Source organism: Ovis aries, chromosome 8, assembly GCF_016772045.2.
Source record: "Ovis aries strain OAR_USU_Benz2616 breed Rambouillet chromosome 8, ARS-UI_Ramb_v3.0, whole genome shotgun sequence".
Classification (NCBI taxonomy): domain Eukaryota; kingdom Metazoa; phylum Chordata; class Mammalia; order Artiodactyla; family Bovidae; genus Ovis; species Ovis aries.
This window is the reverse complement of record NC_056061.1, coordinates 28,958,918-28,985,144: the sequence shown is the minus strand read 5'-3', so window position 1 is coordinate 28,985,144 and position 26,227 is coordinate 28,958,918. Positions and strand designations below refer to the sequence as shown.

Genomic DNA, 26,227 nt, shown 5'->3' with positions numbered 1-26,227 from the left:
CAGGTTTTTTTTTAGCATTATTTTAACAAATGACTTTGAAATAATTCTAGCAACCATTGGGCTGATTTTCTTCCCCCTGCCAATATGTTTTTCTGTGTCTGCTGGGTTGTTAATACCTAGGTTAAGCATTTCAAAGGACTAGCTGCTTGTGCGGTTAAAATTTCCTCATTGTTTATCATCTTAAAAGATTAATTATACATGGTTACTTAAAAATAAAGAACCGTGTTAAACTAAATACTGTCTAACCAAAAGCTCCTTAAAGAAACTAACTAGTGAAATATTCACACACACATACATTTGTATACGACGTGTTTTTGGAAAGTGTTTTGCTGCCTGTGTTCTGGACATGGAGAATATGAGCTTTCTTATTAGACTAATATAATGCATTGTTCAGCTCACTTGTTCCCATATTTCTAGAATCTGACTAGAACTGGCTTAAAGATAAACAAGCTTTGGTAGTCATTATAAACAAAGCCTAGTAATTCAAAATATTGCCATGGCTTCTTGTAAAATCTAAAACATAGATTTAGATTTTACAAGAAAAATCTAAAAACCTCTCATTACCTTCATTCAGAAACTTTAGATACCCTGAAAACTAGCTAGAGAGTCTAGCCAGGTTGAATAATCTTATGGTGAGGGTAGATTCTAGGAGATAATTAGCCAGCCAAGGTCTGTGAAGGAGGCTTTGAAGACTCATCTACCTCAGACTTAAAAACCAAAGAAGCAGTCCTGTTTTGTATAGACTCTAGACTGCTCTCTATCATGCATAGTTAAACTGAAAACTTTAGAATGAAGTACCTGGGCAGGACATTCTAATCCTAGAAATATTTAGGGTCTTTCTGAATGGAAGGTTCTAAACTACACTAACTCATTCATGATGTTAATTTTGTTGGCATGGTCAAATCCATGTCTCATTCCTAAAAGGGTAACTCTTGATGCTTCTCAAATTTTAGATGTCTAATAAACAATTGGACATCTTAGTCAGATGCCAACTAATTGCTTAAAGATTATAGTCTCTATTTACTCAATTCCAGGTGGTTGGTATAATTAATCCATTCCAATAATTCTTACCATCTTATGGAGATTCCTTTGCAGTTTTAATGTATTACCTTGGAGTGGTATTAATTCTTACACTCAGTGGTGCTTATTAACAATAATGATGATGCTAATGATAATGATTTCCTACTTCTTAATGTTCTTCTAATGTTGTATTTTTAACTTATCTCCATAATTTTCATTTTGGTTTTCTATGCTGCAGGCAATAAGTCAAATGTTTTTAATGCCAATTTTGTTGAGGTTTTCTACTCTCCAATTGAACTTAGAAGAATTCCTAGAAATAAACCCAGGATAGTGCTTTTCACATTGGAGGCACTCAGATATGACATGGTTTGTTTTGAGAAGTTTTCAGGTCCAGAATCTCCAGAATTAGATATCTCGAGGATTTGGAGCCCTATTAGATATGCAGAGCTAGATTCGTCAAAGTGGGGAGAGGGTGCAGTCTTGTCCCTGGTGTGCCATGTTGACTTTTGTTGTTGTTGAGTCATTGTTTTTACAAACCCTGTTAAAAATATGACACTCCCTCCAAAAGAATACTATATTAACCATCATTATTTGGCCGTAGAGGTGATAGTATGTGTGTGTGCTCAGTTGCATCCGACTCTGCAACCCGCTGGACTGCAGCCTGCCAGTCTCCTCTGTCCATGGGATTCTCCAGGCAAGAATACTGGAGTGGGGTGCCATGTCCTTTGCCAGAGGATCTTTCCAACCGAGGGGTCAAACTCATGTCTTCTGCATCACAGGTGTATTCTTCACCACTGAGCCACCCAGGAGGCCCCAGAGGGGTTGGAGAGTTTAACAAAGATCAGGCAGATCTAGGCAGGACTAACCTCCTGCTGTCAAGGCTGCATAAATCAAGTCGTGAGACTTAGCTTCAGCGCAAAAAGAACACCTTCTGAAGGAGAATGTGTGCAAGTTGGCAGTATTTTCTGGAATGGTGAGATATTTCCTGGCTGGATGTTATGGTCTTCATATTAATAAGATTTCTCATATTAAGGTGCCATATCACCAACCTTGAGAAATTATTTGTACACATTTCAGTGCTGTTTTTCTAGTCATCATCTTTATTAGTTTGGTGCACATAGTTGTTTTAACATCAATTCTTTTGATATTTTTTTTGTTTGTTTTGAAAAGGACACAGTCATCCAAATACCATTCAAGCATTTTTTTTCCCCTGTTAAAAGGCACTTCTCTTTTTAAGATTTGAGATATTGTCATTTCTGTGTAAACAAAGCAAGGTGCCACACATATTTGTTTAATGAGGAGCTATCAGGGCATCACTACAAGGAATTTATAAAGAGGAGCCTATACAGATAAAGAGTAACCCTTAGGACAGTATTATCTAGACAGCGCTTGAAATAATAATTGTCCTACTTGAGCTGAAATAATGGTGGTGGAACAAGCATTAACCAGGCAGAGAAAAAAGAAACTCAAGCTGACAGCTCATTCCTGTTGCTGAAGTGGATCAGCCGCGCATTGCAGGGCAGACAGCAGCCCAGTGGTAACACTCATGCCTTTCACGTTGGTGTGGCATTGAGAAAATCCTCACTCCACTCCTGGTACCTGGGTCAAACCAAAGCAGACAGCTGTTCCATTTCTCATACAGGAGAAAGAGAATGGCAGGCAAGCTCTTTTATTCCTAAAAGTTTGTCAGAAAAGCTATGCTACATACAATCCAGCTGTATGTTCTTGGTAATTAAGGAAAACAAATGCTCTTTGCAAACTCATTATATATTTTAAGTTCTTTAAGTTTTCATCAGGTTTCCACAGAAACAAAGAGTTTGAAACAATAGTCGAGAATGCATAAACCATCAAATAAGTGGATTTTAATTGTTCTTGTTTAGAAAATTATTCAGATAACCAGTCACATCAAAGACTATTAAACTTTTTAATTGCTCAGGTAGAAAGATGGAGACTGTCATCATTATCTATCATAAGAAGAATCTTCATTCGGTAATGCTACTTGAATTTTGAGCTAAAATAACATCCTTAAGGATGCTACTAACTAGAGTGCCATTTAGTACTCAAAAATAATCACATGCCTTACTTATTCACAGGACACAATGCATGAATTTATAATACTAATTATGATTTCAAACAGTGTTTTATGCTGTGGTTTACTTATATAGGCAGATCAGTTAATGCAGAACAGAGCTATAAATATTTGCACCTACCATAGGTATCATGTGCATGCAATTTAGTGCTAGGTTAGTGAAGTCAGAAGAGTGGAGAAGTGTGTCTTCTCTGTATTTTGTAAAGCCCTTGTAGGGCTTAGTATGATGCCTTGTATTTCTTAAACATTCAGTCAATATAAATTTTTTCCATTTTATTTATTTCTTGTTGGCTGTGCTGGGTCTTTGTGGCTGTGTGGGCTTTTCTCTAGTTGCAGTCAATGGGGTCTGCTCTCTAGTGGGGGTGTTCAGGCTTCTCATTGTGGTGGCTTCTCTTGTTGTGGAGCACAGGCTCAATAGATGGTGCACGGGTTTAGTTGCTCCGTGGCATGTGGGATTCTCTTGCATTGGGAATCAAACCTGTGTCTTCTGCATTGGCAGGCAGCTTCTTCACCACTGAGCCCCCAGGGACACTTTCCGCAAATATAATTGATTTTGAAGAATTGGTGACAGTGTATTCATTTATTCAGCGGTCTTGGATTGTGCAAGATTCTGTTCCCTGGTCTTGCAAGGTTCTAGGGACCCTGAGGTGAATACAGTACAGTTGACCTTTGAACCATACAGAAATAGGGCCGCCAGCCCTCTACACAGTTGAAGATCCATGTGAAAGTTATAGTTGGCCCTCTGTAAACTTGGTTCCTCCACACCTGAGGTTCTGCACCCTTGGAGTCAACCAACCATGGATCATGTAGCACTTCAGTATTTACTACCAAAAAAAAAAAAAATCTGTGTTTAAGTGGACCCACATGGCTCAAACTGTATTTTTCACAAATCAACACTACTAACAGTTTTGAGACTCCAGTCTCATACACTGGAGTAAGTTAGAGTTGCAACTGCAGATTTAAATAGATTTGTGAGTCCTCAAGCTCTTTAATATGTGCATTTATGTTGAATATTTTATACGTAGAGAAGATGAGTGAGGTGAAGTGAAAGTTGCTTAGTTGTGTCAGACTCTTTGTGACTCCATGCACTATACAGTCCATGGAATTCTCCAGGCCTGAATACTGGAGTGGGTAGCCTTTCCCTTCTCCTGGGGAATCCTCCCAACCCAGGTCTTCCACATTGCAAGTGGATTCTTTATCAGCTGAGCTACCAGGGAAGCCCAAGAATACTGGAGTGGGTAGCCTATCCCTTCTCCAGCAGATCTTCCCAACCCAGGAATTGAACTGGGGTCTCCTGCATTGCAGGTGGATTCTTTACCAACTGAGCTATCAGGGAAGCCCAGGGAAGATGAAGGGGGCTAAATAGCTGAAAAACAAAAACAAAGAGTGTACTTTGTTTGGAATTAGTAAAGATCTCAAAAAAGCAGAGACAGTACTTTGCCAACAAAGGTCCGTCTAGTCAAGGCTATGGTTTTCCAGTAGTCATGTATAGATGTGAGAGTTGGACTTTAAAGAAAGCTGAGCACCGAAGAATTGATGCTTTTGAACTGTGGTGTTGGAGAAGACTCTTGAGAATTCCTTGGACTGCAAGGAGATCCAACCAGTCCATCCTAAAGGAGATCAGTCCTGGGTGTTCATTGGAAGGACTGATGTTGAAGCTGAAACTCCAGTACTTTGGCCACCTCATTCAAAGAGCTGACTCATTGGAAAGATTGAGGGCAGGAGGAAAAGGGGACAACAGAGGATGAGATGGTTGGATGACATCACCAACTCAATGGACATGGGTTTGAGTAGACTCCGGGAGTTGGTGATGGACAGGTAGGCCTGGCGTGCTGCAGTTCACGGGGTTGCAGAGTCGGACACGACTGAGCGACTGAACTGAACTGAACAAACATTGTTTTGCTATACCAATTCTGTTTTTATGCTTTTTTGGCTATAATATATTCTCAGACCCTTTAAAAAATACAGAAAAAACTAAAAAATATAGTAAATTAAAATAAAACCCTCTAAGTCTATCATTTATACCATTTAGAGATAGCAACTATTAGTGTTTTTTACATATTTATGTAGCCTTTGTCCTACTTATATATTTTGAATACAATTATAATTTTACATTGTCCTGTTTCCACTTAGCTTTTTATCATAAGTGAGTTTCTACATCATAAAATATTTTTCGTAAGCACCATTATTTATTGGCAACATATTATTCCATTATATTAATGTGCCCTATTGAGCCATTCCTCTTGTTTGTTAGGCTGTAAAGTTGATTTTTGATTCTCATAGTCATAAATAATCCTTGTGTATAGCCTTTTGTTGAATTTTTGGTTATTTCCTGTAGATTGATTTCTAGAAGCAGAATGACAGGGTCAAGTTTATGACTTCTTTAAGGCTCTTAATACAATCCAATGTTTTTTTTTCTGACTGATTTAATCACCCAGCAGCAATGGATATCTCATTATATGCCTTCCAGCATTGAGTAGCATAATTTATTTTTTTAAATAACTGTATTTATTTTTGGTTGCCCTGGGTCTTCATTGCTACATGCAGCTTTATCTAGTTGTGGCAATCTGGAACTACTCTTTGCTGTGGTGCCAGGGCTTCTCATTGTGGTGACTTCTCCTGTTGCAGAGCACAGGCTCTAGGCACACGGGCTTTAGTAGTTGTGGTGTGCAGGCCCAGTAGTTGTGGCACATGGGCTTAGTTGCTCCACGGGATGTGAAATCTTCGCAGAGCAGGGACTGAAACCATGTCCCCAGGATTGGTAGGTGGATTCTTATCCACTGTACCACCAGGGGAGTCCCAGTGTAATTTATTTTTCTTTGGAAAATTGCTGTATGGAAAATGATACATCATTCTTATTTTGTCTTTCTATGGTTACCATTGAGCTTGACTATATATTTTTTTATTAAATTTATTTATTTTAATTGGAAGCTAATTACTTTACAATATTGTATTGGTTTTGCCATACATCAACATGAATCCGCCACAGGTGTACACATGTTCCCCATCCTGAACCGCCCCCCTCCTCCCTCCTCTCTGGGTCATCCCAGTGCACCAGCCCCAAGCATCCAGTATCCTGCATCGAACCTGGACTGGCAGTTCATTTCTTATATGATATTATACATGTTTCAATGCCATTCTCCCAAATCATCCTACCCTCGCCCTCTCCCTCTGTGTCTCTTTTGCTGTCTGGCATACAGGGTTATCATTACCATGTTTCTAAATTCCATATATATGCATTAGTATACTGTATTGATGTTTTTCTTTCTGGCTTACTTCACTCTGTATAATAGGCTCCAGTTTCATCTACCTCATTAGAACTGATTCAAATTTATTCTTTTTAATGGCTGAGTAATACTCCATTGTGTATATGTACCACAGCTTTCTTAGGGAACCCTCTTACACTGTTGGTGGGAATGCAAACTAGTACAGCCACTATGGAGAACAGTGTGGAGATTCCTTAAAAAACTGCAAATAGAACTGCCTTATGACCCAGCAATCCCACTGCTGGGCATACACACCGAGGAAACCAGAATTGAAAGAGACACGTGTACCCCAATGTTCATTGCAGCACTGCTTATAATAGCCAGGACATGGAAGCAACCTAGATGTCCATCAGCAGACGAATGGATAAGAAAGCTGTGGTACATATACACAATGGAGTATTACTTAGCCATTGACTATATTTTTCGCTTATTAGCTCTTTATGCTTCTTGTATATTTTTGTTCCATGAACTATCTATCCAAATTGTTCCTTTTTCTAATGGAATGCTCGTGCAATTTTAGTTCTATTGCAATGAGTTCTTGTCCCCCTCCCAATCCCATCTTCATGTCAATTTGTTTTCTCTCTATGGCTTTCTATTTTCATTCAATTGGGTCTTTGTCATCTTGTGATCTGTATAAGGATGCCACATAATTTTATGGCTTTTTTTCTGGTTCTTATATGCAGTAAATCATAAGTTTTCTTTTTAGAAATAAGTTTTATACTGTACCATAAAAATTCAAAAATTGATTACAAAAATAAATGAGCATAAAATAAATTGCACTCTGTGCTAACATATATTTATCACTTAGGTAAAATCTATCTTTCACTGTAAAAGCTAAGTCATATTTTTTCTACATGTGCTGTACTTGCTAATGACTTCTAAAACATGGGCTTTACTTAGTAAATCTCTCTGTAGCAAGTGTAGCATTTCAGTAGATTGCCCTCTAAATTCAGTGAGCTAAAGCATTTATTGTCACTCTCTAGTCAGCTAGCAAGTTGGGAGGTGAGGTGGGAAGTTATTTTGACCAATTGTGCATTCACTTATGTATCGACACTCAGCCTTGCTGTTCTTGCTTGCTCATCTCTTTGGGGGCCTGGCTGGCTATAGGCAAATGGCTCTCCTCTGTCCATTCCTCCTCTAGCAGGCCAGCTGAGGCACTGCAACAGGGTGAGTGGAAGCATTTAAAGCCTCTTGAGACCTAAGTTCATAACTGGAAATTTGTCACTTTTGCCTTGTTCTATTGGCTGTGATAAATTACAAGCCCATCCAGATTGAAGAGTTGTGCAGATAGATTCCATGTCTTCAACTAGAACTAGAAAGTCACAATATAAAAGGTGTGGACAAGGAGGCAAGAATAACTGGAGTCATAACTGTAATCAGACTACCCCACATAGGCATTCTTCATTTCTCCAAAAACATTCTAAATGAAATTTAAATTATCATAATTGTTTAGAGACTTTTTTAGTTAATGCAGTTGAATGCCCCAGACACCTTTAAATGATGAATGCTGGTAAAAAAAGAGGGGGCGAGTGGGCCTGTGGCAACTTCATTACCAGTTTACCAGTCCTAGTGATCAAGATGTCACACATCAAAAATGATATTATTTGGTGATCTTATGGCACACTAGGCTATATAAGATGGTTTGGCAGCATCTATATGTGGTTTGGTGAAAACATTTATTATACTTCTGTATGTTATGTAATTGTGAGGGGAAAAATAAATTCATAAAGGTATTTTAAGTATATCAAATACTGAATTTGAACAAAACTTTCAGATAAAACCTTTTCACATTTGTAATGAGAAGAGTTACCTCCATGACCATAACTTTTAAAGAAGTGTGATTTTGGCTGTTGAGTCTTGATTACTCTCTAGTTGCAGTACGCAGGCTTCTCACTGAGGTGCTCTCTCTTGTTGCGGAGCACAGGCTCTAGGGCGCATGGGCTTCAGTAGGTGCGGCGTGTAGGTTCAGTGGTTGTGGCATGCTGGCTTAGTTGCCCCATGGCATGTGGAGTCTTCCTGGATCAGGGATGGAACCCATGGCTCCTGCATTGGCAGGTGGATTCTTAACCATTGGACCACCAGGGAAGTCCCATGAATGTAACTTTTTAAGAATCAGATTTGATGTTGGAAATGGCTAAATGAAGTTCCTGATTTAAAAAATTTTAGTGATAATCTGAAGAAAATCTGAAGAGAAATTTTTGATAGTAAACATTTTATGTGAATAAGAATCCTTGTTCACACAGGAAGTGTTGGGAAGTCTTCCACTTCCAATAATGGTGGGCTCTTTGTCAGTGATTTGCACCAACCTTGTAGTTAGAGCAATGAAGGGAAGGAAGCTGGATGAATCAAGTATCAGATTAGGCTAATTGCAGAAACAGATAACCCCCAGTCTCAGAGGCTTAACACATAAGCACGTGTTTCTTGTTCCTCTCACCGTTTAGTGTAAGATGGCCAGGAAACTGCTCCAGGTGGTCCCTCATAGATCCAGGCTTCATCCCTGTTGTGTGTCCACCCTTCTTTAAGTCCTCCGCGGCCTCTCTCTTCAGCCAGTGTATGAGTAAAGAAAGTGAGGCGTCTGTGTGGGAGTGTTTATGGGCCAGATCTAGAAGTGATTCATATCACTTTCTGTTACGTTCCACAGATTGCGCAGCCCCACCTAAATGCAAGAGAGGCTGGGAAATGTAATCTAGCTGTGCACTCAGGAAAATGAAGAAAACATAGATATTGGTGAGCACTAGTAATCTTTTAAAAGCTCTGAGCTTGCTTCTGGCAGCCTCACTGGGTTATTGAGACAAAGGGCAGAGACTCGGGCCAGCCAAGGACGGGGACCTACTAAGCTGCTCCCCACTGTGGTTGGAGCCCTGAAGGATTGTACTCTAGGAATAAGTGAGCTTAAACTAAATCAGACCTGCGTGGACTGCAGTCAAACTCTATGTGAACCGAGTAGCTCAGAATACTTCAGGTCTTGAATTGGAAATTTTTCCTTTGAGTGTTTTATTAAAGATATAATCCAGTACACAGAGATAACCAAACATATGGGGAGACAAGACAGTAAAGTTAAAACATAAGATATTGGACTTATGAGTTCATATTTTCAACAACTAAGCTTACATATTCAAGGAGATTTAAAAAGAAAGCTAGGCTTGGAAGTTTAGTGTAGGTATCTAGAAATTATAAAAAGAAAGAGATCAGCTTTGAAAAAGAACCAGTATAATTTCCAGAACTGTAAAGTATGTGACCAAAATTAAGAACTTCGTGGATAGAGATTAAGAGCAGATAAAACACAGCTCATGAGAAACAGAGTAAATTATCCAAAGTGAATCATGAAGAAGTGTAAAGAAAGGAAAATACAAAAGAAAGGATAAAAGAAATGGAGACGATGTAGTGTAACTTGGGTTCATTTAGAATAGCAGGAGGAGGAGGAGAGAGAGAAGAGGTAATACACATCTGCAGAGGGACTGAATCTGGTCTGACAATTATGGGAGAAAGAAACACTGACAACATGGTAATCAAAACTGCTCGAGTTAAGGTAAGCTGTCAATGGGAGCGTATCAACCTGCCTGGGACTTGCATTTTGACGTTGCTTGGCCTTTGATTATGGGGACTCTGGTACTTGGCCGTGAGGGCTAACCGTGACCTATTTGGAGATGGTGCCATTTGCACCATCCCCTCCCACCCCTCTTGTCTCCCTGGTGTAAAGAATCATTAGCCAAATGTTAACTGTACAACTGAAGTCAGATTTTATCCCAAATATCAAATCCATCTTCCTTTTGTCAAACTTTAAAGAACATATGCATTCAGCTTATGATTTATTTTTTTTAATGTCCCTAAAAAAATCCTGCATCTATAGATTAAGAAAATTTAGAAAGAATAAATAAAAAGAAAAATTAGAGATAAAAAGAGAAATGTTCATGACAAAACTAATATAATGATCTCACACAGATGAAGCATAAATGATAAGATGCCCACTATAAAAATGATCTCCAAAAAAGCATTATTGTTTTGCTATTCAAAAAATCCAAGAAGTATAACAAACAAAATTAATCTTTCATTCCACTATCCAAGGATGACCAGTGTTTACAAATGATCTATATCTTTCCTAGAATGTTCCTAAATGTATATGCTATGGTATACAACAAAGGCTTACCTTGGGAGTGAGGAATTTGGGCCAACTAAGAAAAGGTGGGGTTTTTTGGTAGGTGTTTCAATTTCTTTGGTGACTAAATGGGTATAAAAGAAGGAATAAGCCTGCTCCCCAGGCTATGTTGTATTTTATTCATATATTCACTCAGTGCATTAAACAAATATTAAGCACTTCCTATGTGACATGTACTGGATTAGAGGCTGTGCATTTTGTGGGCCTGGGGCTTTCCCCCGCATGAATGCTCATGGTATTACCTTCACAAGACATGAGGGAGGGAGAGGGCCTGAGACAGATGCTGTGTCTGTCATCTAGGGATACTTCATGGAGGGCTGAGGTGCCAAGGAGGGCAGATATTTTGGTGGACCAAAGACAGTGGGAGGGAGAGGGGGTGGCTGTTGCTCGTAAGTGCAAAAACAGAGGCAGACTGGATTATCGAACTGTTCACTTGCCTGGCTTCGTGAGCTGAGGAAAGGTTATTTGGTAGTTAATAAAAGAATAGTGCTTAGTCACTCAGTTGTGTCCAGCTCCTTGTGACCCCATGAACTGTAGCCCACCAGGCTCCTCTGTCCATGGGAATTCTCCAGGCAAGAATACTGGAGTGGGTTTCCATGCCCTCCTCTAGGGGATCTTCCCAACCCAGGGATAGAACCCAGGTGTCCCGCATTGCAGGTTGAGCTTCCCTGGTGGCTCAGAGGGTAAAGCGTCTTCTTGCAATGTGGGAGACCTGGGTTCAGTCCCTGGGTCAGGAAGATCCCCTGGAGAAGGAAATGGCAACCCACTCCAGTACTCTTGCCTGGAAGATCCCACGGACAGAGAAGCCTGGTAGGCTACAGTCCATGGAGTCGCAAAGAGTCAGACGCAACTGAGTGACCTCACTCACTCCCGCATTGCAGGTCGATTCTTTACTGTCTGAGCCACCAGGGAAGCTAATAAAAGAATAAGTACTATTAGGTGTCTGTTGTATGCCAACAGCATACAGTGCATAAATCATTTTACTTACTGCTCATATGGGGGCTTCCCAGGTGGCGCTAGTGGTAAAGAATCTGCCTGCCAATGCAGAGGAGACTCCAGTTTGATCCTTGGGTCAGGAAGATCCCCAGGAGGAAGAAATGGCAACCCACTCCAGTATTCTTGCCGGGACAATTCCATGGAGAGTGGAGCCTGGCGGGCTACAGTCCATGGGGTCATAAGGAGTCAGACATGATCGAATGTCTGAGTGTAATACTTCTCATGTGAACTCTGCAAATTAATATTTAACTAACATTTATTGATCAGCCACTATTGTTATAAGATTTCATATACAATCAATACATCAAATCCTTGGGACAAATCTATGAGACAGGTTATGATCCCCCTTTTACAGATGAGGAAAGAGACATTGATGAAGACTTGTTCAAGGTCACATACTAGACCCGACAGACCATAATTCCAAAGTTTCTATGGTATTTTCATTCATAGCTACTTAACTTAAGTAATGAAAAATAATGTTTCTCATTAATAAGAAACCCCTGTTGTTAAGTCACTTCAGTCGTGTCCGATTCTGTGCGACCCCATAGATGGCAGCTCACCAGGCTCCGCCATCCCTGGGATTCTCCAGGCAAGAGTACTGGAGCGGGTTGCCATTTCCTTCTCCAATGCATGAAAGTGAAAAGTGAAAGTGAAGTCGCTCAGTCGTGTCCAACTAGTAGCGACCCCATGGACTACAGCCTACCAAGCTCCTCCATCCATGAGATTTTCCAGGCAAGAGTACTGGAGTGGCTTGCCATTGCCTTCTCCGAAGAAACCCCTATCTCTCCCCAAATTCAATGCTAGGGATCTTTGTTGAGTGTCATTTCTTAGACACTTCAGTATTGAAGCTGGAATAAGAAAACACACTCTTTTAAATAGCTATTAAAAAAAAAAAGAGAAACCTTTATATTTTAAATTAATTTTAACCTTTCTGGAGCTGATTTATTTGGGGAAAAGACATCCTTCTTTGATTAATACATATCATTCTTTTTCATGATTTTAAAGGAAAAGGTGATATTACTTTCTCGATAGCCTAAATTGAAAATTCTTTTGCAACTAATAAGCTCTCCTTTATTTAAAGACTATTTGTGACTGTGGTTAAATAATATGTAACATAAAATATACCATTTTAATCATTTTTTAAAAGTATACAGATCAGTGGCATTAATTATACTCATGTTGTGCAAACATCACAACACTCCATCTCTAGAACCTTTGCATCATACTAAACTAAAATTCTGTATCCATTAAACAATAACTACCTGCCCCTCAATGACCATTGTTCTTAAACGAGATAGATAACTGTGTTAAGCTTAGTTTTCTTTATATGAATGAGCACATAATTATCTTAGGGATATGAAGGAAAGGTATATTTGCCAGCCTAATGGCAAATGCAGAGCCTACTGACAAAGGTATATAATTTGTAAAAATAGCTGAGTGGGCAGAATTCTGATTTTCAGCTGCCCTAGGCACTTCAGTGCACTTCTGATAATGATTTTCCTTGGGCATGTAGTTATACTGATAGAAATCATATCCATGCATAAAGAGTGAGCTTAATTATATATAACTGCATACCTAAAATGAGGCTTTACAGTTTTTTTTTACATATACTTTCTGATTTACAAAAGATGAGACACTAAATTCTGACTGATCCCCAAGAAGTAGTGTGTGCCACCCTCAGAACGTGAGTGTCTTTTTGTAGAGTTCTCCTTTTTCTGGGAGGACACTGTATCTTGCCTTCCCCCTCACCCCTTCGGGAATTGTTTTTATTATATGGAATTTCACAGTCTCATCTGATTCTCTGCTGTGACTGTGAGGACAGGAAAATGCACAAAGGCTGATTTTGGGTTTGGGATGTAATCAGGGGTAGTGAGCAAGGCAAAAGTGAGTTGAGTGGTAATGTCTGTTCCAGGTGCTGTGTTAAATGTTTTACATGTATTGTTTTGTTTAATACTCACAACCCTGTGAGATAGGAATCAATTCCCATTTTACAGATGGGAAAACTAAGGAACAGGAAGATGAGGTTACTTGCCAAAGACACATCACTAATAAATGACAGACTGAGGATTCAGACTCAGGCTGTGCAGGGCTCTTGTTCCGAGCTGCTCTGTTAACACACCCTCCTGGCCCACATCAGCCTTGACAGCAGCGTCATACCACACACACCTGCGAGCCCTTGTGTGGCTGAGGTGAGTGGGGAGTCTCAGCTAAGATCAGACAGTGGGTCTAGAGACAGAGGCTCTCCAGCCAGCGCAGGGAAACGGGGAAACACAAGGTCATCTCTGGCCCCACTTGTTACCTGGTTGGTGTAGGAGAGGGGAGAAGGGGCATCTCTAAGCAGGTTTCAAGGCATCAGCTCTTCCTTGTGCCCACTCTCTGGTGGTGTGCCCCTGGGCTCGTAGTTGTTGCACATCCTTCTTAGAGCTGCTTTTCTTGAGGGAACCACCTCCCCAAGGCCCCCCTCTCCAGTTTATTCTTACCACCCCACACCTACAGGAAAAGTTTTCTGAGTATAGTTGATTTCAGCTAGTTGTTAGGAGAGCGGCAGGTGTAAAGGGTGGACTCTAAGGTGAGGATGACTCTCCCCCTCCTTGCAATTCCTTGATTCTCCCAGGAACATAGTTGTATCTACATTTCTAAAGCAGAAGTTTTAATGCAAACGACCACCCCAATGAGGGAGACATTCTTTTTTTTAATTATTTATTTAGTTAGTTTGTTTGTTTTTGGCTATACTTGGTCTTTATTGCTGCGACTGCTTTTCTCTAGTTGTGGCGAGTGGGGCGACCGTCTAGTTGCTGTGCGCGGGCTTCCCATTGCGATGGCTTCTCCTGTTGTGGAGCACAGGCTGTAGGGCACAGGCTCCATAGTTGTGGCACATGGGCTTAGTTGCTCCACGGTACGTGCGATCTTCTCGGATCAGGGATTAAGCCTGTGTCTCCTGCATTGGCAGGCAGATTCTTTACCACTGAGCCACCAGGGAAGTCCAAGGGAGACACTCTTAAACAGGGAGGAGTACTGATAAATTCTGCCAGAAGCTGAGGCTTAGCGATCTGGGTCCCTGGGATCAGTTGTTGGGATCTGAGAGCTTCCAGAAGGACCTGAGACGGGCTCCTGGACTTTGAGTCTCTGCATTCTCTCACGGCCAGAAACTTCCTCCTGACCCTGCTCATGGCTCCTGTTCACAGGGTACAGCCATTCACACCCGACTTAAAATGAGAAGTGACTCTCCTGGGAGTGTTTCTGACCCCAGAGAATGTGTGGATTGCTTTCATAACTGTCATGAATTACCTTCATGTTTCAGGAACGGGCACGTTACACCTGCAGGCAGCACCTTTGTGATGATTCTGTGGACCCCGAGGGTTGCATCCTCCTTGTGTGGGGAGGTAACAGGTGCACCAAGCTATGCTCGAGGGCTTGCTCTACTTTTGTATGAAAACCCTCTGGTATTGCCTACAGAGGTTAGCAGTGTTTACTACATTGTATTTCAGTAATTGTACATCAAATTAAACAAAAAAATATTGTCTGATGCTTTTTATACTGGAGCATAGTCTTTATTTCAAAGTGGTGACATAATACTCAGCTGCTGTGATAAAGACAGCTGCGTTTACCAGTAGTGACAGTTTGCAGTTGAGTCATAGGAAGGACTTATTTGAACTTGTTTAAAGTCATGTCAAATAAGTAAAACGAGTGAGACCAGACTTAGGATGTGGGCCTCCAGGACACCAGCTGAGGTGGCTAGAATCATTCTCTCACGTCCCACCATGTGCTTGTCTTCTCTCTTCCCTTCTGTTTATATCCCTATTAAGTAGGGTGTTCATGCACTGGAGAAGGAAACGGCAACCCACTCCACGGTTCTTGCCTGGAGAATCCCAGGGACGGCGGAGCCTGGTGCACTGCCGTCTATGGGGTCGCATAGAGTCGGACACAACTGAAGCGACTTAACAGCAGCAGCACACTGTCCTCAGCCTGCTCTGAAAACACCACTGTGTTTGGTCAGGTTACCTCAAAGCTACGCCTAGATCACACCGTGACGAGAAAAAGATATATTTTCAACCAGAATTGACTTATTTCCATTTTCTGTTCTCTATTTCATTTTAATTATAGCCACTTGGAGCCAGTGACTATTTGGAACTGTCAAGGAATTTTGATACAGTATTTTTACGAAACATTCCACAATTTACCCTGGCAAAGAGGACCCAAGCTAGGAGATTCATAACTCTCATCGATAACTTTTATGATTTCAAGGTAAGGCTGTGGTATATTTTCTCAGAACTAAATATTCTGGACCGTGGAGCAAGATTGTTGCTGGAATCCTGGTCTACCACTTGCTTTACTTCTCTATGCCTCAGTCACATACAAATCGAAGATACTACTCTGAAGTAGTATTTACTTCAGAGAATTATTGTGAGGACAGAACAAGCTAATCCAGGTAAATCTTTTAAAGCAGCACTTGGTACACGCTGATGCTGCACAAGCACTATTGGTGGCGGCGGTAACAGTAATCATATTGTATTAAAAATCCCATCATAAGACGCTCTGCTATCTTCCCAGTCCCATCATTCACCTGAGCATATCATGTGCTCTGTCTGTGAGTATGCACAGCACGATGCCTTACCTAGGTAGAGTGCTCAGTAAACATTTGTCACGTGAATCAATTATTGGACTGATGAAATAATGAATGAACAAAATGAATGAATGAATGACTAAAGGGCCATTCTCAGTATTAGTTTTCTCTCCCTCTGACTTGGAAACCCCAGTAACTATCATTGTCCCTAAACAAGCAAGAAAAACCCAGTTATCTTATTACCAGCATGAGTCGCCGAGCCTTTGTCCATTCATCAGAGGCATTATTGCTAGTGGTTAAGAAGTGGACCCTGGGACCAAGCTGAATACCTTGAAGACTAACTTAGCTTGAATTGCCTTCTTTAGAAAAAGGGGATAATAATGGTATTTACCTCATAAGATTGTTGTGAGAATGCAATGAGCAGGTAAAATACTTAGAACATTGTGCGGCATACGGTAAGCTTCCAATGAAGGTGAGCCACCAGCATCACTGACTCAATGGACATTAATTTGAGCAAACTCCAGGAGATAGTAAAGGACAGGAGAGCCTGACGTGCTGCAGTCCATGGGGTCGGAAAGAGCTGGGCATGACTGAACAGCAACAACAATGAGCCACTAATAATAATATATACCTGTAAATATACTTACAGAGAAGGTAAAGTACCACTTCAAGTTAAGAGTGAAATATTGTTCTACCGTTAGATACAGGTTTCCCTCCTTATTCCTTGTACTGAAGTAGAGCAGTGATTGACTAAAATTGAAGGGACCTTGAAGGGAGGAGAAGGTACCAGAATCTGCTGGGAGGCAGAGGTGAGATTTTTAATGTTTCCTTTATTCATTCATTCAGCAATCTTCACACCAAGCACAGTGCTAATTCAGTGACAGGCAAAGCCAGGCATGTTGCCTGCCTTCATGGAGCTGATAGTCTAGTGTTGAAGAGACACTGATTAAATGTGTGCAGAACTGAGTGTAAATGTTCTGAGGACTGAGTGTGGGGGACTTGGTGCCGTGAGAGTCCAGGAGGACAGTAGGCTGATCTTTGTGTGGGAACTGGGAGCAGGCCAAGGAAGTCCTTCTGAGGACCAGCTGCACCAGAATCATCTGAGCTCCTTAAGATCCAGATTCCCGAACTCACCCTACCCCACGCCAGCAGATAAAGACCAGGGAGGGGCCCTGGAGCCTGCTGGTTCACCAGCTCCTCAGGTGCTGCTCATAAACACTGAGCTGTGATGGCTGGGCTCCACGTGCAGAGTGGGGAGTTGGCAGCACAGGCCCTGTGATGGGCCTGAGCATGAAAGGCAACCTGCCTTCGTGAGTGCCATCAGAATATGCTGCCTGCTCTCAAGGGGCCCTGTGAGCAGGAAGCTGAGAACACCAGGGCTGGGGATCGAAGTGGTTACTTGTCTCCTTCTGGATTACTCATCAAGAGACTCTGCTCTGAAATAATCATGTGGGGTCTGGAATACATTGCCCAGAGGTAGCACTCTGTTTTCAGAGGGCAGCGCTTCAAGAAGAAAGTGGCAGGGGTGCATTGGTAGGTGGTTCTTAGAGTGGCAGATTGATAAACTCTTATTTTTGAAAGCTTATGATCCCTACCCCTCAGTCCTACCCCCTGATCCAACCTCCCCACACTGTTTAACTTCTTCATTAGACAAAAAGATTTTTCAGGCAATATGATGGAACATCAGAACTACTCTCCTAACATTTGCTTTAACTAAAGCACACATTTAAAGTTTATACTCTTCTTAAAAAATAGCTGAAATTCTTATTTCAGAAATTGGAAGCATTAAACAGACATTGTTTTAGAATGCATTTATAGAAATCTGTGAAATAAGGACATTTCCATCTAAGTAATGAAAAAAGTGTCATTTGTGGTTAAAATAATTTATAAGAGGAGGTAGAAGGTCATTTATATATGGAAAGACTAGTTAAACATCAATACATTGTTTTAAAATATTGATAGCGCATGTTTGCTCAGTCATGTCTGACTCTTTGCAGCCTCATGGACTGTAGCCCACCAGGCTCCTATGTCCATGGATATCAGCATATTTACTTAAATAATGATTTTAAAAGGTTGGCTGTGAATCCTGAAAACAAATTCAGATCTCCTGAAACATCAGGAAGAGTATGTTTTAATCTAGCGTACATAAAATTTATTAAGTTGTGAAAGCAGTTTCTGGTGTGTGATTACACATGAACATTCACTCAAACACTTATGTTATCAAGAAATATTCATGCCAAGCTTAGTGTTTTTCAAGGATGTCCGGCTGGATGCTGATAGAAAGGCAGAGTCTGGTAACTCAGGGTGTAATCAGAGGAGCAGTGCACTGGACTTAGCTGTCACATGTGCAGCAAAGGGGTAACGGTGCATCGGGGGAGCATCTCTGATGCGCATAGAGATGGGCTTCACACAGTCAGGTGAAAATGTCAACCTCAGAGGTAATGGAAAAGCCACTGGACTTAGAACTGGAAGAGATCAGGACTGGTGTCACGAGCTGAGACTCTCCAGGCCTGGAGCTGCCCCCTAAAACCTTTGTTCCCTACTTCAGAAGGCGGTGTAAGCTGTGTGGAAGTATTTGTAAAGTACTGTGCAGTTTAAAAATAGCACTTTAAAGAGACTATTAGAAAAAGTATGAAAATGGTCAAAAGGTTTTCCTAAAAAAAAGTATTTTGTTTCAAAAATACATTTGGAATTTTTGAATCCCAGGCTATCTGAATATAGGTTATGTGGTGTGTCTATTTACATTTTAGAGATATTCCAGAAATAGAAAAAAAGGTTTCCCAAATATTGAAATCTATTTTAAAGAAATGCTGTATTCACTTATTTATGCAAGGTTTTTTTTTTTTCCATTAATGAAGAAGATACAGTGTAGATGGGTCCTGCCAGTTTTGAAATTTTGACAAATACATTTTGTTTATGCTCTTTTTGTGGACTTTAAAACATGGAGATTAATAAAAATTTTAGTAGCTTTAGGGTAACTTTTGGATATTTAGGTAAAATCTCTAATTAGAAAAACAGATTAATGAAACAGGAAAAAAGTGATAGATTGAAGCTTTTAAAATATTTTTTTTCCAAAATAAAGATAGAACTTGAAGAAAATGTGTAGAAGGAGAAATGAAGTTAAGACTGTTAGTTAGATTCAAAGAGAGGAGTTCAAGGCATTGTTCTTTATAAATACACATTCTGTAAGCTCGTAAAAGTATATTTCACCAAGTACCAATTTTGCTACATATATTTAGAACCATTTAAAAGCAAAAATCTTAAGTTCCCTGTTATAACAGATTTTTATTTTATGGGAAATTTGTTTTTGCCTTCAACTTGTTAAAGATAAGGAGTAACACCATTTGCTCTTTTTCTCTGTTTCAGGTGCGCATAATTTGCTCTGCATCAGCTCCTATATCAAGCTTATTTTTGTATGATCATCATGACAGTGAGTTGGAGCAAAGCAGAATACTGATGGATGATTTGGGGCTGAGCCAGGTAGGTGATATTAACATAATCTCTTTTTATTATAAAACAACTTAATTGTTTTGGTTTGATGCATGGCTACGTTTTAAAGAAGGAATGCAGTATGTATTTAACCACTGATTCGCCGCTTTCTTCTAAAGCCAGTATAGCAGACATATCCTCAACATCAGCAAATACAGAGAATTATAGCCTTAGAGTGGTGGAAGGAATCTTTGTGATAAAAGTGAAGTCCAGGGAGGTGGACTAAGGGGCTTGCAGTTACACCACTGACCAGTGGCAGGCCAGAGCTGGCCACCAGGCACCCACGTCTGGTTCTGGACTCCCTCAGCCCCGCCACGCTGCCTTTTCTGGATATCCTCCTTCATGTCTGCTGGATCTGTAGAGCACATGACACAGTATCCAATCATGTGGACTGGCTGTTCTAGCACTTTGTGCCTGACAAGGCCCTTTGCTTAAAAAGAAATCCACGATTCATCTCCTAACCCCATTCTGTAGACATTTGTGGAGCACCTGTGGGTGCCAGGCTCTGAGGACACTCTGTCGGAAACCAGCTGATGCTGGCCCAGTTCTCCTGGAGCTTGGGGGTCTGGTGATTCACTCCAGGCCAAACAGAAGTGGCTTTGCATTTCCTTTTTCTTTATGAATATTACATGGTATATTTCTCAACTGTAGACAACTGAAATATTAGTAAAAAATTTAAAACTATTAACACTCACCCCCCCCTAAATGAGGGGAGCCCCATTCTTTCAACCCCAGTAGTAAAAGACCCTTTGGAATGAGGAAACCATTCCTTATTGACCTGAGTTGAAATTATGCATTCTTAGGAGTTTGGGAAAATGAGGCCAATAATTATTTAATAGTGAACTTTCAAAATATGATTTTTAAATCTACATGTAGAAATACATAACTGCTTGTGATCCCATTTCTCTGAGAGCAATACATCCAAATAATGTCTTTTGACAATTTGGAAGAATATTCTTAAGGGGCTACTTCATCTCAGTTTCTGAAGTTCTTTAAATCATTGGCTTTTGAATTTTTCTTCTGATCAGAGTTCAGATGTAGGGCAAAGTATGCTCAGCACTCAGGGTCAATAAGACATGAAGAAATCCTGGCATGTGGCTGTAGGGTCATGCAGTTTTACAGTAGGTCAGTAATTTGGACTTAGGAGTGCAGAACTTTTCTCTGAGAGTATAATAGCAAACTCCTAAGGAAAGAGGCAAGATTCAATGTTCACTCACAGGCTATAGCCTGTGTTGAAATCACCAGTCCCAGGTTATTTGCTAGCCTCACGAGGGCTCCCCAGCTGAACCCTACCTACATGGGAGGATCAAGTGTCCCAGCAGCTCAAGACCAAAAACAGCTCTGGCCTTCCCAAAGCTTGCTCCCAGACACAATCTCCAGGTCCACAGAAGGCCTCTCAGTCACCCAAGTTGGAAAAAGAGATTAGCCCTCAGGCCTCCCCTTGGGAACGTGGCCCTGACTGTGAAGCTTCAAGGGAGAGTCTCAGCCGCATATTGATATACCAGACTACTGGGTTTTGTTGTTGCTTATTTCTTTTTTAAAAAATTATGTATTTATTTTTATTTATTTGGCTGTGCTGGGTCTTAGTTTCAGCATAACAGATCTAGTTCCCTGACTGGGGATAGAACCCGGGCCCCCTGCAATGGGATCTTGGAGTCTTAGCTAGTGGGCCACCAGGGAGGTCCTGACTTCTTTCTGGCATGCACTTTTTTAGAAAGAATTCCTTTTCTGTCTAGAATGTCCTTCCTTTAGATTTTGTAGAGAACTTTCATCTGAGCAAAAGTTGTCTTATTTGGATATTAGAGTGTTGTTTCAGCTTTAATTATTCATCTAATGTTTTCTTCCTGGTAGTTTGTTCTGCTTATTGATTACTGGTTTAAATTAGTTGATTCTCTAGTCTAATTTATATTAGCTGACTCTCTAATTATTGGGTAAAATTAGTTGATTCTCTAGTCTAATTTAATGAAAAAAATTTGTAGACTATTTTATAATATAGGCTCAAAAAGTATTTTTTAAACTTGTACTTAGTTCTTTAAATTTTTAGTTGCAGAGCTTTTAATTGGTGCTGGATTGTTGTTTTATTTTTTTTTTTGATAATTAGGACTCAGCGGAAGGACTAGCCATGTTTACTGGAGAAGAGGAAATCTTTGCATTTCAGCGCACAATTTCCCGACTCACAGAAATGCAGACTGAACAGTACTGGAATGAAGGAGACAGAAGCAAGAAGTAACCGTCCCTTTTGCGTGAATAAAACTCTGGGCAAATGATTACTGCAGGGAGAACTCTTTATTATGGGACTGGAAGGAATCATTTTCTCATCATTAATTATGCACTTTGTCCTCTGGACCATTTTTATCTAAAATTGCTGTCAAAGATATAGTGGTTTAGTAAGTTAAAGCCATTTTTAGGTTTACTTTTTGCCTGTTTATTTGGCCTTATTTCTACACCACACAATTAAAATCAGCACTCTTATCAAGCTGAATGTAGGACCAGGCATTTTGGTTTCATATTAAGCTACCTGAATGAACCTTGAATACATACACACTCTGTAAACGCAGGGTATCTGGACATCTGTGACCTTTTGGCTACCTGGTAGCTGCATGATAGAAACACATCTTTATGAGAGTGGAGGAAAAAACCTTACATTTCAGTTCAAAACAAAAAGAGATATCTGATGGACTGATCTCTGTGATTGTTGGGGGCTGTAAATTACTTTAAATCTCCCGTCTTTAGGCTTCCTTACAGCAGAGAGTATGTTTTTTACCCTGAGTTCAAGCTTTGCAGGCAGGACCTGATCTCCAGTGGATACACAACTGACTGAAAAAAATGAAGGATTATGAAACCATAGAATAAGAAACGGGTGTCAAATTTCAACCGACAGGCAGATTCCCCCAACTCTGACAGCCCGGAAGACAAATACCAGGAATGGGGACCGGTGAGAGAGTGTCAGGAGGGGTGGCGTCCTGGACCACACTAAGCAGCAGAATGGACTCTGCTCACTTGAGGCCATAAGACCCCGTGGACCGCAGCTCCTTCCCGCTGCTCACGTGTGTTTGCTCTGCTCGCAGATGTCACTCCCACCCTTGCCTCTGCTTCTGCAGTGCGACGGGCTTAACAGTAAATGGGAAAGAATGGTCGCTTGACGAATCTGCTTAAATGAAATCTGATTTGCCCTCCATGGAAGTCATTCCTTGACTCATTCGAATATAGCCTGACTTTGCTAACTGTCACTCACAGAAGGAACCTTGGTTGAGGTTGTTACAAGAGTCTGAATCCTTATTCAAGAAAAAAAAAGAGAAAAAGAATTGAAATCCACAAATCTTGTGAAAATTAAATATTTTGGGAGAGTAGGCACAGGTGAGTCAGTTTGAATAAATGATTACGATTATCAACATAAGTAAACTCTTGAAACTATGTCATTTTTAAGTTAATAATCTACCCATACTAGTCTATTTTGTACCTTAACCTAAGTCAATCAGATGGATAGGTAGGGTACCCAAGAATAGTGAAACATTTAAATCAAAACTTCTGAAAATTAAATGCGATTTGAAAATATTTTTATTGAAGTGAAACAGTGAGTTCAAAAAGATGTTAAACAGGTTACAAGGGAGAAAGGACAGGAAATAACCACTGTGCCAGATTTATTGCTAGAAATTTCTAAATCTTGCATAAAAATATAATCCTCAAGAGACAATGTAACCATCCCTGTTTATAGACAAGAAAACTGAGGCTCAGAAAAGCAGCTTGACTGGAGATTCATACATACTATGTTTTTTACCATACCACCTCTATAAAAGCAAGATCATTTTTCAGAGTAATTCTTTTTTGTTTAATAAATTTACAACAGAACCATTACTTTGTACTCAGTAAGTATAAAATGTTTAATTTTAGTCTTTTAATCTAAGCTTTTTGTTTTCACAGTTGTTTTTTTTTTTTTTTTTGGCCAGATATGTTATCCTTTAATAAAAAGACAGTGTGAATGCTAGACAGACTGACTGGTGGACAGTCTGCTTGATAGAAAGAGGAGCTGTCTTTGAGTGTGTGGGTATATGTGAATAGTCCCCCACTCAAGTTCTGTTGTACAAGTTCATCTGAGGTCAGGTATTTGAAACGAGAATTTGATTTTTCCATAGAAACAATAATGTGATGTTAGTTAGGGCCCTAGCTAAATGTACAGAAGCTTATGGAGTTCTCAGTGCAAATGCCTTATAATTTTGGTACTAAAGAACTTAAACTCCTTTTAAAATACAGTTGCTGCAAGGTAAAACTATAGTTCAGGTTCCACCTGAGTGCCCAGATCATGTCTGCACTTGGTGGGACAGGCCTTGGTGGAAGGGGCTTGCTGAGAGTGGGGTCTGTGGGGATGGGATGAGGAGACAGTGTAAGGGTCTGTTGTATCAGCCTAAGTACCAGAAGGAAGGAGGAGGGATTATCAGGAGGTAGCTGGAAATGGTACAATGTTATTCCATCTCCTCTCCACAAATTGTTTCATAAAAGAGCCTACAAGAAAAAGAAGCAAAAGCCTTCAAGAAAACCTGTTACCTTGAAACAATATGGTAGTTCTACTAAAAAGGAAATTAATGCCAAAATGAGAGGAAAATGACTCTAGATCGGAAAGCAACATTTCAATATATGTGTTGCTTCTTCCAAGCCCCGCCCCAGTTGCCATCTCAGCATTCCAGTCTCTCCCTGGGATCATGTGAAATTTCTCAGAGCAGATGCTCTGTCTCTCTTTTTGAACTGCTTTTAATTTGTGCTTGAAGATGACATTTGAACTGACTGTTGCTGTGTTACACTCCCGTTCACGTAAGAGGTGACCAAGGGTCATGCTGAGGGTTTTTATTGTTGGGAAAATGCCTCCAAAATGACCACTAATTTCCAAATTTAGAAGAAATCAAGTAGAGAAAAAGAAAAATATTTTAAAAAGAGAGAAACATCTGATTACTGCATTATTCTTGTGTTTCTTTAGACCATGGATAGGCTTATCTGTTAACATCAGTAATAATGACATGGTAGACTTAAAGAATTTTTAACCTATTTCTGATGTTTACAAGGCTCCAAAGACTAGTACTGTTCTAATCAAATTTATATATTTTCAGTGGGATTTCAAGTTTTAGTCATAAAGCATTATTTTATGCCCTCTGAATATATTTCCTATACATTTAGGTGTGCAAATAACATAATTTAAAAATTACTTGGAACTTGGAAAATTAAAATTTTATTTGTAAAATATGTAAATGGACATATTCATATCCATTTATTTATTTAGCATTATTTAAGAAACACATTGTGCTTACTGTGTGCCAGGCATGGTTCTAAGTGCTTTATATATAAACTATTTTGATCCTTATAACAATTCTGTGAGATAGGTACTGTTATACCACTTGTAGACAGTGAAGCTGAGGTAGAGAAAATGGGTCCAACAGCATACTGAATTGCTAAGATGTACATTGGAGTCAGTAAAGTGATCAAAACACTGACTTAATAAACTTTCATGTAACTGCTTCTGTCCTGAAAACATTCTTCTTACTCCAAGTAGCTTGAGCCTACAGTTGCAGCCCCTTCATCTGGGATCAAAACACCCTGAGGAATTGGGGTCCTGGGTCCTGACATTTGGTCCTGATAGATTATGAAATTCTGGTAGTAAATCTGTGATCTTGTATATAACCGTCCTCAGATCCACTAGCCTTGTAAGACATCACTGGCTGGTAAAAAATTATTTTCTTTGGAGATGAGTCTGTTAAATTCTTCTTTAAGGCAGATTCTTCTTTCTCATTGGCACAGCAGTTCATTTTCCTGGAACAGAAAGTTTAAAGTAATCCAGCCTGTCTTCTTCTCGAGCCTCTGCTGCCTCTACCTTACTCTGCACTAGAAGCTTCACATCCGTCACCCCAGCTCCTCGCTGAACCCAATCAAACGTATCATCTGCTGACCTGTGTGCCGTGTGTGACAGTGTGAAACTCCAGAAGGACATCTGTCCGTCCGTCTTCCAAGCCTGCTCAGGAAGGCTGCAGAGGTTGTCTGAGAAGCTTCCTCTCTCAGGGCTGTATCCATTGAGAGCTGGTGTCTCTGATGCACCTCTCTCTTTATCCAAGTAGGTGGGAAGGGCCCTGAACCTGGTTCTGTCAGCTTTTGCTTCGTAACCTTGAACTAGTGCTTTGAGCCTTGGTTTTCTTATCTATAGATGACAACGATAATAGCCATTTCATAAACTATCCTCATATTCTGAGGATAGTTGGTAAAAAGCACTTTGCAAATGGTAAAAGATTAAAGGAATATTAGTTGTTATTGATTGTAATGATTTTGATCAGAAAGCAACAATAAATGCCTACTCTGCTTTGTAACACAAGATGACCTGTCCTAACCTGGTATGGTCTCTAGCAGAAGGGAAAGGTGCACATTTCACGGCTGGACAACTTGGGCACAGAGTTCTGGCTTAATGAGATGCTGTGAAGATTGTTAATTTCAAACTAATTCTTTCAGGATTAATAAAGAAAATGAATTGTTTGTTGAACATCAGAGATTTCCCAGAAAGAGAGCACCATCTTGTGGTCAGTGAGAAGAAATGACAGCAAAAAAGTCCCAAGAATCACACAGAGTTGGAGAGTTGAGGTTCTTAAAGTTGCTGTTTCCAGGCCTACCTCCCA

General features: G+C 40.2%; 1 protein-coding gene across 3 annotated transcripts in view; it reads left to right on the top strand.

Annotated features, from left to right (window-relative positions):
• The window catches only part of AFG1L (AFG1 like ATPase), a 198,457-nt gene extending 173,359 nt beyond the window's left edge, over positions 1-25,098 (top strand). For 2 of the 3 annotated variants that reach the window (XM_015097361.4, XM_060419217.1), the window contains 3 exons: positions 15,632-15,772; positions 19,458-19,571; positions 21,682-25,098. In XM_015097361.4, the coding sequence (XP_014952847.3) occupies positions 15,632-15,772; positions 19,458-19,571; positions 21,682-21,810 (384 nt within the window). In that variant the 3' untranslated portion in view covers positions 21,811-25,098. Of the gene's footprint in view, positions 1-15,631; positions 15,773-16,792; positions 16,901-19,457; positions 19,572-21,681 lie in introns of those variants that run through there. The other variant, XR_009601520.1, reaches the window with a different exon arrangement.
• The last annotated feature ends 1,129 nt before the right edge of the window (positions 25,099-26,227 follow it).